Below are 19880 nucleotides of genomic sequence, written 5' to 3' on the forward strand. Positions count from 1 at the left end.
CGAAAAAATCAAAAAAAAATTCGAATTTCGAGTTAAACGAATCGAGTTATTCGAGTTAATCGAGTTATTCGAATCAACTCGAATTTTTTTTTCGAATTTCGAGTTCGAATCGAGTTGAGTTTTCGAATTCGAATAACTCGAATAATTCGAATAATTCGAATATCAAACTATAATATTTTACAGTTTTACCCTAAATCCCAAACTTTTTTACTTTTCCCTCAAAACTTTTACTCCTTCCCACTTTTCCCCCAAAACTTTTACTCCCCTCCCCTCCCAACCCCCCAATCTACCCAAAATCCATTTCCCACCAAAATTTTACTCTTCCATTCATTTTTTTTTCAAAATTTTACTCTCAAAACCTCAAAACTTTTATTTTCCCCAAAATTTTTACTCCTCCCACTTTTCCCTAAAACTTTTATTCTCTTCCCATCCCACCTCCCATCTACCCCAAACCCTCCCCTCCAAATTTTTTTAATATTTTCCTCCAAAATTTTACTCCCCTATTTACTTTCCGTCAAACTTTTATTCCCCAAAACTTTTATTTTCCTCTAAACTTTTACTTCTCACCTTTACTCTCAAATAAAAAATCAAAATTATCCAAAAAATCACTAAACATAAATAGTAATAATTTTATTTATATATACTATTTATATTATTAAATTAAATTTCACATTTTATATTATTTATATTATTGAATTATTTAGTCATATTGAATATTTATATTAAAATTGAATTCTTAATTATGTCATAAAATATTCGTGTTAAAATTTTATATTGGTATCAATTTCAAATTTTATTTTTAAAATAAATTTTATTAAAAATCATATTTTTATATTTAATATATTTTAATTCCAAAATACATAGTGACAAGAATCCGAAGATAATTGAATCAACTAAGCAAACAAATAAGCTAACCAAGATATAAAAATTAATAAATAAATTATGAGGTGATGAAAGTTAATAAAAATTTGATTAAGGTGGACAAATTTTATTACGATGGGTGACAATGGTTACAAGGACCCAAAATTATTTTTAAAATTTAACTCGAACAAATATATTCGATTCGATTCGATTCGAATTCCATCTCACTCGACTCAATTCGAGAAAACTTCAAATAAAGTTAGGATGATAAAATGAGATTCGAAAACTCGATTAACTCGAAAATTTTCGATTCGATTCGATTCGATTCGATCGAATGCTCACCCCTAAATAAAACATACAATGCATTTTCTTAATCAAGTAAATCTTGGTAATAAAAGATATAATACATCTACTTAATCAAGGAAATCTTGTAATGAACTCAAAGCAATGAGCCTTAGAGAAAAACTTTTGAGCATGGCTTCGAATTTGAACTGCAGATTTGGTGCCTACATGCTCTGCATGAAAATAAGAGTAACTTAAACTGTTCAAACCATAGTTAACATGGCAAAGATAAGTAAATCAGTTCAAGTCATTGTGCACTTACCTTCTATTTGGCGCTAACCACGACCATACAACCTTAAAGCTTCAAGAAACCCGACCAAAAATCAACCTGACACACCAAATTGACTATAAAGTCAAGATTCAAGCAAAAAAGCAAATCTGATTTTGAAAAAAGGAAGAAAATGATTGAGGAACTTTAAGGACCCGAGTCCTGACCAATCAAATGCTGAGCTAAAAATTTGATAATTGAATCAAACCAAAGTCCAAAGAAACTCTAGTAAACTATACTACTCATTGCAGTAGCTTAAATACCTTATGATCTACATCTATTTCAATTGATTAACTTTAATTTTATAGTTGGTTTGGGGGAAAACTTTAAAAAAAAAGTACAATTATTAATCTATTTACTTTGCCATACCAAAAATGAGCCAATCAAATAATATTGCTCGGAAATCAACTATCTAATTATTTATATATAATTAATTAGTAAAAATAAACAATTCAATGATTATATGCAATAAATTAACAGAAATTAATAATTCAATAATTTATCAACATTTAAATTTATGTGTTTATAACTAACAACTGTAAGGGTTGACTTCCATCAACAACATTATAAAAAACTATTAAGAGAATTTCACCTCAAATCCATGAACACTCAACAATGTATAATGGGAGGTGAATGAGAGGCTAATGATGAAAATGGATGAAACAGCATGGTACTAGGAGATTGTTTCACTATGCCATGTGGCTAAATCTCTTAGACCTCAAATAGCCTTGTAACCAAAAGCTATAGGCAACTATCCAAACTGTGGCACAACAGGAAAAATGCAAACCCCCGTAAATTGTGAACTCCGTCGAACATTTAATCTTAAGTTAACGTGAATTAACATAACATTAGCGAGAAGAGAAGTAAAATCCCGACCTTACGAAATGCTTTATGCTCATCATTGTCAAGGATTCCAGCAGTTTTTCCAGGCCCTACGAACTTGGGCATGATGGAAGATTCCGTTAGCCATCCTAGGGATTCGACCACCACCCCCTTCTTTTTTTCTTCCTCCGCCATCTTATTCAACTTCTATACAATTCAGATACCACTGTATCTTTCTTTCCAAATTATTTGAAAGCAACAATATGTTCTGCTGCAGATGTTGTCTCCTCTCCTCTTAAAGATCTCGAATTGTCCACCCAATAAAAGCTTCCAGGTCGGGTGGTTCATAATAATAGGAGAACACACCGACACGTGAATTGCACGTAGATTAACCGACTTGTCCCGAGTCCCACTGTCTTGGATTCTTTTCTTTCTGAAGTTCCATTCCCACTCCAATTGCAGGGTGCATGATCAGTCCTGTTTATCACTTATATTATGAAATGTTGTAGTACTTATTAATTTTCTAGGGCACTAGTCTTGGTGCTTCATTACCTGCTTATCTCGTACTAGTTCAAAACCAAGAACAACATTATTATTACTTGGAACATTTTATGAGAAGAGAAGCTTTTAATTGTTAGATGGATGTAATATGATCATGCTTATGGTTAATACTTGTTTTCTTGGTGGGTAGGTAAAGTGATTGATGGAAAATTAATATTGTAATAAGTTATCAAGCAACAAAAGAGCCACTTGGCTTACCAGAAACTACTTTTAAGAGGGTGAAATACTTGACAAAAATGCTATTGAATTGAGTGATTCATAGCAAATGTTCATGCTTGAGATGGGAACGGTTGTGGTTAAGAAATATTAGCTTCTTCATTTATGAGAGATCACATTTGTTTCCTTATATAAAACTAAATGGCGGATTTACATTTATCTGAGCAATAATAATAAAAGCTTACCTCTAAAATTTTTATGGCTTCTATGAGCGTCTGCAACTCACTGCTGGAACTTGAGTTCTCCATCGCTAGTCTTTTCTTTTCTTTTCTTATGCCCCTGTTAAGTCACAGTGAATATCTTAACCATCAAATTAACATATTAAATTCTATCAAAATGAATGATTAAAATTGGGATGAACATATTAACCATCAAATTAACATATTATGCAGACAAGTCTAAAGCAATTTGTTGAACGTCAACAGCTTAAAATTGGGAATTAAAGAGCAGTAATTCGTCATAAAGATAGAAACATACCGCGAGAGAATTTGCCTCTCGAGATCCATTTTGAGTGGCATTGCTGTCCCATAAGTATTGGCCTGCATAGCACAACGAAATTTACTAAGGCACAAATGTCAGTTCATAAGACTCAACAATTAAACCAAAATTACAAATTTCCTCTCTTCTAACACATAATAAGAAAAGTAATTGAATAGAGAAAACCCTAAACAAAATTACCGTTAAAATCAGTATCGATAATAACAAATGGAGGGGAGAGAGAACCGTAAACAGTTACAAAGCCCTAAAATTTGAACCAAAATTTCAAATTTCCTCCAATTGGGAGATGACACCCATCTCCTCCCTCTTTGCCCAACCAGAGACTGTATTGTTGATAAAATATTTCATTTGAAATTTTGGGATAAAAAATATATAAATACAAAACGACGTCGTTTTGTAAAAATATTTGTGGCGTTTGGAAAAACAACGCCACTATTGCTCAATTTTTTTATTGTTTACTTTTTGCGGCATTTTTTCATAAATGCCGCTAACGCTCGACTTTTTTATAATTTTTATATTAAATTATTATATCTTTCATATAAATTTTAAATAAATAATTTTTTAAATTATAAGTAATATTTAAAAGAATTAGATAAAATTATAATTTTTTGTTTTTGTATTTAATTTTTATTTGTTATAATTTGGTCCTATCCAAAATAGATAGTTACTTATTCATATCAATCTATTACTTTTTATTTATTTATTTATCAATGTTTTTTTATAATCTAATATCTAAATATATCAAATGGTTTAGATTAAATATTTTAAATATAAAAGCATTAATTGATTGTATAAAATTTCATCATTTAACAAATCTCAAGTAAACCTTAAATCCTAAACCATTTAATATATATATATATATATATATATAAAGTTTATCTATTATCTCTTAAATAATTTAAACATAATCATAATGTTAATATATTAAAATTAAAATTATCTCTTTTACAATTATATAAGAAATTATTTAATATATAAATTAAAAAACATTAATTAATCTAAACCCTAAACCCATATCCCTTAAACCCTAAATCATAAAACATAAACCCTAAACCCCTAGCCCTAGCCCTTAACCCCTAAACCTTAAACCTTAAACCATAAACCATAATCTCTAAACCCATAATCCATAATCCATAACCTTAAGATAATAACTCCTAAACCTTAAACCCTAAATCATATACCCTAAACCATAAACCCTAAACTATAATGATAATTAATTCAATATTTTAAAATTAGAAAACACTAGTTAATCTAAACCCTAAACTATAAACCTAAACCCTAAAACCATAAACCCTTAACACATAACCTCTAAACCTTAAACCGCAGCCTTTAAACCATAAACCATAAACCATAACCCATAAACCCATAATCCATAAACCTTAAAATGGTAATACCTAAACCTTAAACTCTAAACCATATACCTTAAACTAAAAACCCTAAACTATAGTGATAATTAATTCAATATTTTAAAATTAATACTATCTCTTTTACAATTATATAAGAAATTATTTAATATATAACTTAAAAAACAATCAAGAATGTACCCAAAAAACTTTAAAATTATTTTAAATAATAGTATTTTAATTTTTTCATTTTAACAAATATTTTCTATGTTTTTTATTTCAAATTATTTATATGTGTCATTATTTTTTTCTGAATATTTTAAATATTCAATTAAAAATAAATTTAATTTTAATTAATATAAATAAATCAATTAAAAAATAAATAGACAGACAAAACAGTTTTTGCGGTGCTTTTTCAAAAATGTCGCTAAAAATAGAGCATTAGCGGCGCTTTTTCACAAAAGGCGCTAAAGCCCCCGCTAAAACCACCAAGCATTAGCGGCGCTTATTGAAAAACGCCGCTAAAAATAGAGCATTAGCGGCGCTTTTTTAAAAAAGCCGCTAAAGCCCCGAAAGTTCAGGCACCGTGGGGCTTAGGTTTTTTGCGGCGCTTCCTGAAAAACGCCGCTTATCCTCTATTTGTAGCGGCGTTTTTAAAAAAGTGCCGCTAATGCTCTAATTTAGCGATGTTTTCCTAAGAGCGCCGCTAATGCTCAATTTTTAGCGGCGTTTTATGTCCAAACGCCGCTAAAAGCCTGTTTTGTAGTGGAAGAATCCACAACCCCCTTCAAGCGGCTCTAATTTCCCCTCCAAGATAGAAACCTTGGCAAGAAAAAGTTTGAAGATGATCCCCACAATCTAAAAAGATTGTTAAACTCTTCTAAAAGAAACTCTAGAGAAATTCTTAAAAAGAAAAACCCAGAGAGAATTTATTAACTCAAAAGAGACATAAAATAATAATGAATTGAATGAATTGTATATAATGTAAAGACCTATTTATAGGCTAGCTAAATAAATCTAAATAAAAATCTTAAGTATACTAGAACTCTAATTTAATCTAAACAAGAAGTAGTTTTAAACTAAATTTTCTTGTTAACATAAAACTCCTAAATAACTTAAAATACTTAATAATTATAAAAAATTTGGAATAAAATAATAATAAAATAATAAGATCTGACAAATATAATATTGGGCTCATATATAACAAAATTAAGTCTAAAACCCAAACCCAATATAATTTAAACTCGAATTAAAAGCTCGAAATTCGTAATTCCCGTCATAATCCCTTTCAGAAATTCTGCTTGCCCAGTCTTCACTAAACCGGTCATAACTTGATCTCCCGAACTCAAAATCGAGTGATTCAAAATGCGTTTCGAAGCTAAGAGATAGATCTTCAAATGTCATACGACATCTCAATCCAAAAATGCTAGGATCCCATCCAAAAAGTCGTCAAAAGTCTGTTGATTTCCCAAGTCTGAAAATTGGCAGTTTTGATGATTGGAATTTAATAAATTTCACCCCATTCGTGCATGTATCATTCTCCCTTTCCTCAAAAAGATTCGTCCTCGAATCTTATCTTTGATCGAGTCCTGATTTGATTTGCTTAGCCTTTGACATTGTTGTTGGGCCTTGAGGTAGTGTGAACCCATCACATTTATAGGTCTGAAATTGCGCATCAATTAAATTGTTTAAGTAAAATATTTTAATAAATAAAAATATATAAAATTATTAAATATTAAAATAAAAATAATATAAATAATTTTCAAAAAAAAATAAACAAACTTAATATATGTTAATATGATACTTAAGTCCGACCTAGCTCATGAGTTCAAAATTTTTAAAATTTGGTTAGATCAACTATTTTTGTTTCTTTATCAAATTAAATAAAAATTAAAATAAGATTTTGTTCATCTTTTACTTAAAAAAATCAGATATTTATAAGACATGTTCTATGTATTTATTATATTTATTACTATATTAAAGTGTTTTAATGTCATAGTAATGAATTTACTAAAAGCTCCTATTTTTAGGAAGCAGTAGATATTTTTAGGGTAATTCTATCTTTTCATATATAATCTGGAAAAATACTTGTGTAAAATGAATTTCAAACCCAAGCGGTATTATGATTTTAATTTTTTAATTTTATCATTTTAACCAAAACGATTTCTTTGTTGTATATATATTTTAATTGTTGCATATATTTTTCACTAAATGTGACAAAATTTAATTTTATATTAAACTTCTAATTAAGTTGATATCACGAGTCAATTACATATCAATTTAGTTGAAAAATTACTAAAATACTTTTACTTTTTTTTACTAAATAACAAATATTAATAGAAATGTAATTTTATCTTTTTCAAGTTTTAATAAATTAATATTATGATAGGATAGGAACTTCATTTGGTTTTAATATAAAATTTTTATAAATATATTTTTTACATAGATTTGTCATAGATAATGTATTGGGTAAATTAAAGAATTAGTCACCCAATTATTAGCGTGTTTCTATTTTGGTCATCCAACTAAGAAAATTTTTAATTTAGCCACTAACGTTTTAGATTATTTCTACTTTGGCCACTCACATTTTAGATCGTTCCTATTTTGATCACTCTTTGTTAAATGGTTAATGGAAGTGATGATGTGGCCTTTTTCCTAATTATTGTAATGACACATTTAGTCCTCAATACTTACACATTCTATCAATTTGATCTTAATTCTAAATAATTCAATAAATTTAACCATCCACGTTTACAAATTTTATCAATTTGATCCTCAAACACATATAATTAAATATAAATATAATTATACTGAAACACATTTAATTAAATCTTGGTAAACTTATATGTAAACTTGTGATTTTGATAAACCCAAAACTCAAAATCACACAAAACTCAATAAATTTGTGATTTTATAAACTTCTTTTATTATCGTGTTAATAGTAATCTCAATAGAAGAACCTGATTTTTCCTATGAAACCTAACAAATAATTAACAAACAAAAAGAAAAACTTCCTATAAGCCTTTTTCAAATCATCATCTTTTGCATTCTTGTCAACTTAAAGAATCATGAAATAATATCCACCCATCTCTAAGCATAAAATTTATTGTCATCTAATTTGTTTTCAATTTATTTAGAAAAAGATGTAAATTTTTGGGTTTTCGATTTTCTAACTTGAACTTTTAGATTTTTTTTGGTAATTTAATTTTAGATACATATATTTTATAATTTATTTTTATATTTTAAAAGATGCATATAATTTTAAATATTTTCATTTAAAAATAGATTATGGCATCATTAGTGTCACGTGTCATAACCTAAGAGTATCATACGTCCTATATTTAACACCATTATAAAAAAAAAAAGTACCAAAACCCTTGACGGAATAAAAATTCATGTACCAACTTAGGATAAAAAAATTGTAAGTACCAAGTTGGGAGGTGTCAAGTTCCGGAGGTTAAATGCATATTTGAGCCTTATATAATTAAATATAAACATGTATGATATTATTTATATAACAATATTTTTTTTCTTTTTATAATATATAATTTATATTTAATTATGTGATTGAGGTTCAAATTGATAAAATTTGTAAATCTGGAGGGTTAAACTTATCGAATTATTTAGAATTAGAATCAAATTGATAGAATGCGTGAGTATTGATGACTAAATGCAGGGACGAAGCCAAATTTGTTTTAGGGGGGCCGAAATTAAATTGTAAATTTTACTATAGTAAAAATACAATTTCACCATTTTAATAGCCTCTATCTTTATAATTTTTAAAGAATTAAATCAAAATTTTATCTTTTTAGGAGGGCTAAAGTGTAATTTTACCTTTATTAATTTAAAATTTTAAAAATTTCAAAGGGCCTAAATGAAAAATTTTTCACTTTAGGGGGCCCGGGGCCTTTGCCAGCTCCCTGGTTTCGCCCCTGACTAAACGTGTTATAAAATCAGTTAGAAAAATGTCACATCATCACTTTTGTCAATCATTTAATGGAGAGTGACCCAAATAGAAATGATCTAAAACATGAGTGACCAAAATAAAAATTATCTAAAAATTTAGTGGCTAAATTAAAAATTTTCATGGTTGGTGACCAAAATAGAAACACACTAATAATTGGGTGACTAATTCTGTAGTTTATCCTAATGTATTTAATTGGAAAATCCAACAAAAGGAAGTGCCAGTTAGATCAACTTCAAGTCGAATACTGTTGGAAAAAGTCCAATTTAAAAACAATTTTTTTGTTATAGCGGAAAATTAAAATTTTAAAAATCGAGCCGATTTTTTATATTTATAGCAATAAATTTTTCCTGAAAAGTACTTGTGCGTTGTGTGAGACAGATCTTTGACATTCCTAACTTTCAACTGAACAACCTTCTTAGCTATTCTCGTACCACGAATCGTTTCGAATGTGGGTTCGAAAAATCATGAATCAAACACAAATCCAGAAATAATTTTATTACCTTCAGTAGGAAAGTAAATATCTTTCTCTATAAAAACCAATAGAATTGTTATACCTAGAAAATGAAATTTATACTTAGAAAATAAATGTTTACTATTTTCGGACAGAATAAAGAATATCTCAAAATTGTGTATAAGTTATTATTATGTTTTTAGCCTTACAGTTTCATTTATTTATAGAGAGAGATAGGAAAGTCATGGTTAAATTAATAGATCATAAATAATACTTATTTGATAATAAAAAAACTAGTTGTCACATCCTGAATTTCTTATTTATAAAATTGTAAGTTTCTAGTAAGAATGTAAATGATATATTCTCATTGGCATTACATGATTGATGAAAAGGAATGTGACCACAGGTCATTTGTCATAAGAAAAGATTTAATTACTATGTGTTAGTAATTGTCATTTTGGAAGATGTAATGGAAACTATGAGATAAATAGGATCGTATTGAGAGAACAAATTTTATCTCAAAGAGATTAATGATATCCTATTAGGATAACACACTTATGATAAGGTCATTAAGCAAGCACTTGATAAAGTAATTTTCGTAATTGATATATAATAAGGGAGAGTGTAGTCATGATACTATAGTGGAATGACTCCATGTTTAAATAAGTTGTAATTAATAGGAAAAGAGTCGAAACCTTGATTATTTATGTCCAATTGGTTCATCTACTAGCTCGAGATAACCCAAAATGAATTTCATATAGAATCGATAATATGTGGAATGAATGAAAATGATAAGTAAGAGAAAAGGATCGCATGTGTCACTATCTGTAATATGTTCTCTTGCTAAGTACAAAAGATGACTTAAAATTTTATTTAATTTTTTCGAATTATTATTTAACTAATTGTAATTAAATAGTTGAAGTTCGAAGTGAGAATAATTAGTCATCATAAAATTGTTGGATAAGACAATTAAATTAATTTCATCATGGATTATTTCATTCTAACATGGTAAAGTTGTTATGATTTTAACGAAATTAGAATTGGGTTGAGAAAATAAATTAATTGAGAAATTAAATTAGTTAAATTAATTAATTAATATTTTGGGAAATAGAAAATAGTCATTGGGTTTGATAAACTATATGAAAGACCCAAATAGGCCTAGTTTTAATTGTGAAGGGCGGCAAACCCTAGATACCCTAGGGATGTCATTGCCCCCCTTGGATTCTATTTAGAGTAGAATTTGTATTTTCTATTAAAATATTATTTTTAATTAGACTTTATTCGAACAGAACTCTTGTACTATTTTTCTATACATAATAACTATGAGTTAACCTATTTATAGAACTTTGGGAACACTAATATTTTGTCGAAAAATAATGACAATTTATTTTAAAGAATAAATTCTATTTTTCGGGAAAATACTTATAGTTTCCAATTTATAAACTAAATTAACTTTTCCACTAAAAGTTATAGAAAAATTTTCATTCTGTGCTCTTGGTTTGATTTATTTGAACCAACACTCAAAGCAATTTGGGCTTTGAGGATAATAGAAAAGATTGACCAGTTGAAAGCTGAGAAACGACCTAGACCGCCTTTGAACAAAGCATAAATATAATTTCAGTTAAAAATTAATTACTAAAAATATCAAAAGGCTCGATTTAAAAAAAAAAAATTTAAACATCCGTTGTGTCTAAAAGTATTGTTTTGTAAATAAAATTTTTCAACCATTAGTATAAAACTCAAGTTGTGCCATGTTTATAGGATAAATTGATACCGAATTTCTCTCTTGCTCTCATTGTTTGATTAAATAAGATAAGAAGTGGCATTTTAAAATTGTATGCATGTTTTGGATTATTATGTATGTGGGTGAATGTATGGATTATTTTATTATTGTTATGAAGTAATTTTGTCAAGTGTTCGTGGTTCCTAAAAATTAGATCATGTGTAATTTATGTTTTCTAATTTATTGGGTTTGTAATTAGATTGTGAACTATCATTTCCAAGTAGAAATTTTAAATTTTTATTTTTATAAAATTATAAAAATTCATGTGAGCGGGAAACGGATTAAGTAATCTTTGTACCATAAAAAGTTTTGACAGAACCCAAAGAAGTGAGGCGACCAATGATGCAATCAAAACCAACCAAGACAGTGCAAACCTGACAGGAATAGATTGCGGTGGCCAATCGATGGTGAGCTGATTGATAGTGGTCAATGGTGGACTGTGGTGCGGTTGAGAAAATCGACAGTGGGCAGCAACGACGGTGGTAGATGGTGGTGGCTGGTGACAATGGTCCGACGGTGGAGGCCTGGTCGAAAATGGGAACAACTTTCGGTTAATTATTTCAATTTTCGAGTTTTGGGATTAACATTGGCGAACAAGTTAATTTTGGGTTTTGGGATATTTTGATGGAACTCACATTATACTTGACTTTTACCTTGAAGATCCAAAGAATGTTTTGAAAAAAAATATTGTAATTTTTATTATTTTCCCATGGAACCATGAAAACCTTTGGCTGGTTAGAACCAATTTAATTTTTGCAATTTTATAGCATGATATATGAGATTATAAAATAGAATTGATGAGCTTGTTCATGTATATATAATAAGCATGCCGTATAGTTTAGGAAAAAATGTTATTTGTTATTGCATATTTAATCATTCATGGTTGAAACCGGAATAAAAATCTTGCATAGTTTTTAAAATATTGAGTGAGAAAGTCCTTAAACAAAACCTATGGCCTTCATCAATGGTCTTTTATGTGATGACATGATAATACTTCGAGCCAGTTGGCTTTATTTGTAAAGTCTCTATTCCTTGGTAATCGAAGCCTAAAGATCTATGAACTAGCCTGTGTTTGACTAGCCAAACAGACAAACGACCCTGCATCTTTTTATCTCTCTCGCACTTTTCTTTTTTATTTGTCATTTTTCTAAGATAAATATTTCGCATTTATGATGAAATCGAATTTATGAAGATTAATTCATTGTTTGTTTCTGTAAAAAAAAAATCCTACCTATTCACTAAGGCCGCACCCCCACTATGACTCATTGAGATTATATGATACAATACTTGTTATATTTATTATGTAATTTGTATATACAAAATAAATACAAAATTTAATCGATTAAAAATTAGTTGTTTAGTTTAATATTTCTATTTTTATGTTGAATAAATTAAAATATTACACTAACATTTTATTTTTAAGTTATTATCAGAATTTTTATTTTAATTTTTCAATTTTAAAATTAATATAATATCTAAAATGAGTTAGAAATAATTTTTTCTATTACTATTAGAAAAACAAGTGATGTTATTTAATTAAAGAGGCACCAAAGGGTACATTAAGACAGGCAGGTGATATTGATTCAATTTATATTATCTGCAATGTGATAACTAAATCTAATAAATACAATTTTGAAATTTTGAGATTTTAAATGAACATAAGCAAAAATTCATCAATCTTGATTCATTTACGCCCTCGGTTTACTGCCTAAATGCACCAACAAGAAAGAAAGAAAAAGCAGAGGTTTTGTAGTTAGTGAGAAATCCTGTGACTATAAGTTTTCTTTCCTGAAAGGACTGTTATTATCTGATTGAATTTTTTATGTTCAATTATAAATTGAAATGAAAATGCTGTGCCGTGAAGAAGCTGTTCAAGGTTCTTGGTATTTTACTTCAGAAAGGGGAATAGCATACCAGATATTATCACTGAAACAATTACATGTTACAATTTCCCAAGTACCAGTTGGCCTGGCAACACTCAACAATAAGTTCACAAAACTTATTGGAGCACCTTTTACTGCAGCCTTGGAAGAACAGACATCTTATGAAAGTGCAACTCATTCAACAAATAAAACCCACAGGCTTTTGCAAATTACATTGTCAAACACCCAAACTTCTCCTTAACTGTACAGCACCATTCAGTTAGGTTCTGGAATCTGGACCATTTGCTGCAGCAAGTTCAACTGTCACGATGAAAGTTGACCTGCCTGCTTCCCTCAAGTACTGGATATCTCCATTCATGAGTTTTACCAACTTCCGGCTGATGAGCAAACTGATACCCTCCTCTGATGCGTCTTCCTCATTTCCAAACATTTGGTTCAGCATTGCTTCAGGTACTCCGCCACCTGCATGTGTTATCCTGCACCAAAATATACATACAAAATGCCTTTTACTTTCAGTGAATTCATATACAGGTAGAGCTCATTTGTGCATAAAACTACAGAGTGCATACTATACCAGTTCCATATATACATACTACCGATGAATCAATCTAAATAAAAAAGGAAACAAGATGCTTAAATTGGTGTGCAGGGAACATTCTCGTCTTTGAGGTATATTTAGGACATAAATCAACTATTAGTATGAAACCATGAATGCAAATGAAAGAAACAAAGCAGTACCTGAGCTCCAAATGTGCAAGGTGAACAGACTGTCCTAATTGATCTTTGGTCAAGTTAGCTACAACAACTAGTTGGCCTCCATTTGGTGTAAAATTAACTGATATCAACAAGAAATCAGCTAAGACCTGTTGAAGTCTAACACTATCTCCATATAAGGTCTCGCTCAGGACATCTTCTGCTGTATCATTGACTATTTGGATACGTTTTCCATTACTCATCACCATCACTTGACTAATAGAAGCAGTCAATACCTCATGCAGGGTGAATTCAATCATTTCAAGATCCACATAGCTGTTAAGAATTTAGAGAAACGAAAAAGAGAAAAGAAGTTAAGCACTGAAATAAAATATATCACAAACCAAAAGTGCTGGGAGGTACTGAGGTATGCAGCCATATTCCGTCATAGTTAAATTCCAACTCTGGCTGGGTGCAAGGTAAGGGAAACCATAGCTCAGGGGTTAAAGGAAAGTGATGTCATTATGCTAGAAGGAATCATTGGTTCTTCGGGGGCACAAGGGAAAGGATATAGGCAAATTCTGATTAACAAGGACCAAATCTAGGATATAAGAAAAGCTGTCTGTCTGGCTGGTGAATGAAGTTCGGGTTATGAAACTCCTACTGGTTGGACACCCGGTAAGTATGAGATAACTATAAGCATGGGCATAGAACCCTCAAAGAAGACGAAGCCGTAGAAAATCCAGAAGTAACAAAATCCAGGCCAATAAAATCATGGTTTATGTTGATAGTTTCTTATGAATCTTTTTTTATGCAGGATCTTATGTCTGGCATGGCATCTATGTTTCGAAAGTGTATGCTGCAACAGTTTATCGCTGATCAAAAAACAAAATGAAAAGTAAGTTCATCTTTTTGCAGGACGTTTTCATACCCATCAATGATGGTGTGCAGGTCTGAATCATCAAGTATCTTCCTGAGCTGGTGTTGGCACAGGGTACTAGTCTGCAGAAGGCGTTTTTGTTCAGGTCCCAACTCTGTGCCTTCCATCATTTGAGTAGAAAAAATAATACCAGAGAGAGGATTATGGATCTGCCTTTTCAAATAAGCTAATGCTTTCAATCTCTTCATGGCAGTTTGCTCTGTTAATCGCTGGACATGAAGTGCTTGTTGCAGCTCATGGCTTGCAAGCTGCAAGAAACAAAAGACACCAGTGACAGCACCCTCTCTGTCCAATTTCTTATTCACACATAACAAGCATTCCACATACTTTCCACTACGACCAAAGAAACCAAAAGGAACCTTTTCAGGCTCATTACCAGCCACAGCATTATTAAGTACAACACCAAGATTGACATAAGATTCTTGATTCTTGAGACGACAGCATGCGTTCTGGGTCCCAAAAACCTCCCCCAACAACATTTTATCTACCACTTCATCTCGGTTCCACCCAGTTATCTTTGTCATTGCTGGATTCCACTCAGAGCACCAGCCAAATTCATCGGTTCCAAATATTGGTGGAATCAGCGGGTTTGGATTTTGTACAATTGCTTTGTAATCACCTTCGATCCGGGTAAATTTGTCCATGACAATTTTCTGACCAGTTATATCTTGAGCCACAAAACAAACCCCCACAACATTTTCATGGAGATCCCGGTTCGCACAAGCATTGACAACTAAACTGACGGGGCCAACCTCAGACCTCAACCCATGAGTTTTGATCTCAAAGTGGATGTTCTTTTCTTCCTTGCCTGATCAGGAAGAATTTATGTGACAAAATTGTTGATGACTTAAAAGAAAACTAAACGGTAAAAGGAAAAGGGGAAAGAGAAAAGAAACAGGAAGAAAAGATACCAAGAAAGGGAAAATCACATACCCTGCAATGCCAAGGACAACATTTTCTTGACTGTTTCAACTGAAGAATCTTCAAGAAGTGTGAGTAAATGCCTTCCAATTGCCTTATCGACTGGAAGACCAGTCAACTCAGCAATTTTCATATTCCACCCATTAATCAGGCCATCAACATCCACCGCCAAAATTGGCACAGTAGCTGTTTCAATCAAACGAACCATCTCACTTGTCACTGCCTCCAGCTCTTGCATCCCCTCTATTTTGAGGTCAGTGAGCTTCGAGTATATGACATTGGTGTTTGTATCTGCGGTCACAACATCTTTGAAAGCATTCCGTAGAATAAGCTGCAAAGAATGGATTGCATCCATTTCATAGTCCTTCCATGGCAAACTCCTTGTCTTGACAACTTCAAGGAAAGCCTTGAATGATGACCTTGGGTGCATTTTCCTATCATCATCTTTCTCGCCAAGTTCCTGCTTTGCACCACCCCATCTAATTTCAGCAGCAGTATGTGACCGGAACCAGAAAAGCATGTCCTTGGGGGTTATCCTTACAGCTGCCATCCCACAAACTACATCACCAAGTCCCAAAGCCCCCGGGAACCCAGCATCATGCAAGCTATCAGTACTCAGACCGGTGGAATCCATATGATACTCAGAAAGCCACGCCGCTATCTCATGTAGTTGGAAATCGCTTGGAGTTACTCCTAGTTTCCATATTTTGTCCTTGTATAATAAGGCAGCCCCATCACATTTCACCAAATCCATTATATTTGGGCTCTGTGATACAATACCGACGGGTGCATCACGCATAAGCATATCACATAAAAGGGTCTGGGTACGAAGGATGTTCTTCTCAATCATTTGGCTTTCCAACTCTAACTCCTTATTGACATGGATGGCAAATACTTGAGCAAGAAACTCACAAGCATACCGGAGTGGGAATGGAACAAACCTGGGAGTGGTGTTATGGCATACTACCAAACCCCACAATCTCTTTCTCTTTTGTTGTGGCTGAGGAGAATCAGTATTATCATCTTCCTCATCTCCATCATTGACAATAACAGCCATAACCAGAGAAGCGATGGAATTCATGTTCTCCATATACTGTAAATGGCAGCAGTGTGGAGCCCTTAGGGTTGAACCACAAAATGTTAGGTCAAAAGGAAGCTTATCATCTTGATATACTTTTACATGTTTTGCTCGACAATCAACAATCATACGGACTTTATTCTTCATAAACAAAAATCGAGCAGCTTGAGGGATATCAGTTGCTGGATAGTGCAAACCTAAATAAGGCTCTAGGCCTGGCTTTGTTATCTCAGAAACCACTTCCCCATGGTCATCATCATGGAACTTATAGGCCATCACCCTGTCATAACCAGTGAGCTCAAAAACCTCCTGCACCATTGTATCACAGAGCCTTTCCATGCTCCCACTTGGTAGAGACTGCAAGCGAGTAATTGCCTTTGCTGCCAGCTTGTACGACTGCAAGGCTCCAGCAGCAGTCATGGGAACTTCATAGGGCTTCACAGGTTCAAAATCAATGATCAAGCTCCCTGTTACCCGATGGATTATTGCATAAAAGGGCTTCCCAGAAGTCTTGCAATGCACCAAGATTGGATTCAAAAGAGAAACCTCCCCAATTCCTAGGGCCTTTAGCAATGCAGAGGAACTGGGGGCAGTAAAAATAGTTTTTATGTCAGTTCCAATGCCAAGAACTGGGTAGTCCCCAACACTCGGGACTGCATGACTAACCATGGTCAACATATCAGGGGCATTCTCGCTGTATGCTACGACCTTGTAAGTTTTCTCATCTAAGGCTAGCAAGCACCCAAAGGGTTGGATAAACTTGCCTTTCTGTATGTTATGGAGATATGCTGTGGTAACCTTGTTTGACCTAGGTTGCTGATCTCCACTTACACGCACTGAACTTGAAAAGTCAAAGGAGCTACTGGACTCCTCAAATTCTGCATGGAGTTTGGCATCTAAAGTGGTTTGAGCAATAACTCGTGTACTGTGCCTTGATCTACCAGAGTTGTTAGACGAGTGGCTTTGCCTTGATGAAGACATTTTCTCCTGATAATAAAAAGCAAAAACGGACATCTCTATGAATAACAATCACCAGGAAAGAATTCTATACATTGGAAATCGAAACAAGTATTGACAAAGTTGCAACTATTAGTGATTGCGATCATGAACATTACAATAACAATTTTATCATATAGAAATTGTAGCAGAGCAAAATTCTAACTTCTTCTATAACCAGTTTGAGATAAGAAAACTCACTCTGTATTTGGTTGATGCTTTTGCTTGTTTCTCTTTATTTTCTATTCATTTTTACTTTTTGTATTTTGCAAAAGCAGCATCAAGCAAACTGAGCCATAAAAGCCAAGAATATTGAAGTCTAAACCTAAATATTCCTGATTTTCCCATAGCATTGGAGAAGAAATTTGGAGGGTCAATGATTCCTTTTTCCATTTTTGTGAGAAAAAGGTAGGAGGATTAAATTTCAGAGAGACACAAAAGCACGCAATGAAGGATTTGGCTTTCTAATCATAAAAAGTATGACTTTTCCATCAATTAACTACAGCTTATGGGAAGACCAATTACTCAAGTTCCAAACTTGCAGTTCCATGATCCATAGCTCAAAACTCAATCATACAAGATTCATGAACCTTAATCATGATCACCTTCCCCACCCAACAACCCAAATTGGCTCAGTTAAAACAAACCCATCCTTTCCAAACTCATAGGACATGGTAGAGAAAACAGCAAAAAGAACAAACTAGCTATTACAAAAAAATAATCCCCATAGTTATTGAGCTGAAAGCTAAAAAAAAGTAGCATTTGATTTTAGCTAAAGGGGACTAACCTTGGGTTGATAAAGAATAGAGGAAATGGAAAAGGGCAGCTGTTATCTGTGACTGTGATGATGAGTTGCAGAGGCAGTTCGAAGTAGAACTTGGAAACATGAATCCCAAGCTCGGCCAGCAAACCCAGAATCCATCTCCAATCAAATTATAGAAGAAACCCAACAAAACCCAAAAGAAATAAATTATAATAAAAAAGATTAAAAAAAAAAAACTCGACAACCGTCTTGAAAGACTAGCAGCACTTTACCAATACCAATCTCTCAGGGGACCACCATGATAACATAAAATAATACTATAATAATAACAAAAAAGTAGTTCATGGTGGCATGGGACCAATCCGACATGAAGAATTGCCTATAATTAAAAAAAAAAAGAAAGAAAAAAAAAAAGAATGGGTTTCCCAAACAAGGATAACAGTGGCAGTTTAGTTATCATTGGCTTTCTATTTTTGTTTCTAAATTTTGTTTGTTGAAGTAAAAAAATTCTCATGCATTATGGGCTTTGTGTTTTTGTTCCATAAAAGAAATTCTACTTTTATATTGGATTTGGATCCCAATTAAAAACTTCAATAAACTCATGTTAATTAATTACATGATGCTGAATTAGAATATCAGTGTATCACAAACCTTAACTGATTGTAACACCTCAATATCATATTCAATGAAACAAAATCGTGAGATACATAAATTATAAAACCAACAGGAACAGCTGAGCAGCAAACAGTGGGAAACGCAGAGGCAGCCCATGCCCAATTGCACGTTTTGGTTTTGGGTAAAACCCATTTCTGTTTGCTTTGAGCAAACTCAAGACAAATACCAACAAAAACATGTGTTATGGTGAGAGTCAGCAGTCACATGTAAATAGACAGATTTTGGGCCATAGCAGAATCCAAAGAACAAATACAAATGGTAGACTTGGTTAGCTAAATCAGTAGGATCTATGCTAAGTTCCACCTTTTCCTTCCCAACCCTATCTCTTTATCCATTTCTAAAAGCATATATAGAGTACAGATGTGTATGACAGATACACTTTGCGGTTGTCATCTTCAAACCATCATTTATGGGGGCCTCTATGTGGGCTCCCTTTACCCTTTCTTTCCTCCGAAGAAAGCTCCAGCCTCATGATCATCCGTGTATATCATCAACTTGTACCTACTTTCCAAAGAACAATTGGGTTCATCTTCAATCTTTACAACATTTGATTTTTTACCTCTAATTTTAGACATTCTTTTTTCTTAATTGCCCAAATAAAAAATTAAGGGTGTGTTTAATAAATCAATGAAATGGAAGTTTTCAATATTTAATATTTTAAATGTATATGATAATTAATTAATTATTTTATTTAATTTAAAATTTTCAATAAAAAGTGTTGAATAAGATAAGTAGATAGGTAACAGCTTATACTAAAATATAAAGTTGATTTTATTTTGTTAAAAATTGAATATTATCCTTTTTAATAAAATAAAATAT

At 31.9% G+C, this 19880-nt stretch overlaps 1 protein-coding gene and 1 long non-coding RNA gene across 2 annotated transcripts; both read right to left on the reverse strand.

The window, feature by feature from the left end:
- Positions 1 to 1208: 1208 nt before the first annotated feature.
- On the reverse strand, positions 1209 to 3892 carry LOC105804811 (uncharacterized). Its single transcript, XR_008191152.1, has 6 exons — positions 3749 to 3892; positions 3548 to 3609; positions 3256 to 3349; positions 2348 to 2770; positions 1466 to 1531; positions 1209 to 1376 (listed from the first exon to the last, which is right to left on the reverse strand). It is a non-coding gene; the product is annotated as an uncharacterized LOC105804811 (long non-coding RNA).
- A 9088-nt stretch (positions 3893 to 12980) lies between these two features.
- Positions 12981 to 18649, reverse strand: LOC105804796 (phytochrome A). The gene is made up of 5 exons (XM_012637550.2): positions 18411 to 18649; positions 15562 to 17614; positions 14620 to 15436; positions 13734 to 14024; positions 12981 to 13471 (listed from the first exon to the last, which is right to left on the reverse strand). The coding sequence occupies exons 2-5, from the start codon at positions 17606 to 17608 to the stop codon at positions 13255 to 13257; spliced, it is 3372 nt and encodes a 1123-aa protein (XP_012493004.1). The 5' UTR covers positions 17609 to 17614; positions 18411 to 18649; the 3' UTR covers positions 12981 to 13254.
- Between the last annotated feature and the right edge of the window lie 1231 nt (positions 18650 to 19880).

The sequence above is a fragment of the Gossypium raimondii genome, chromosome 11 (genome assembly GCF_025698545.1).
Source record: "Gossypium raimondii isolate GPD5lz chromosome 11, ASM2569854v1, whole genome shotgun sequence".
Taxonomy (NCBI): domain Eukaryota; kingdom Viridiplantae; phylum Streptophyta; class Magnoliopsida; order Malvales; family Malvaceae; genus Gossypium; species Gossypium raimondii.

Excerpts from the sequence above, each read along its gene's own strand:
- LOC105804796 (XM_012637550.2), bottom strand. The coding sequence starts at position 17,608 with ATGTCTTCATCAAGGCAAAGCCACTCGTCTAACAACTCTGGTAGATCA. Across the intron at positions 15,437-15,561 it reads GTTGTCCTTGGCATTGCAGG|GCAAGGAAGAAAAGAACATC; the intron begins GTATGTGATTTT and ends CTTCCTGATCAG. Across the intron at positions 14,025-14,619 it reads CTGCACACCATCATTGATGG|CTATGTGGATCTTGAAATGA; the intron begins GTATGAAAACGT and ends AATTCTTAACAG.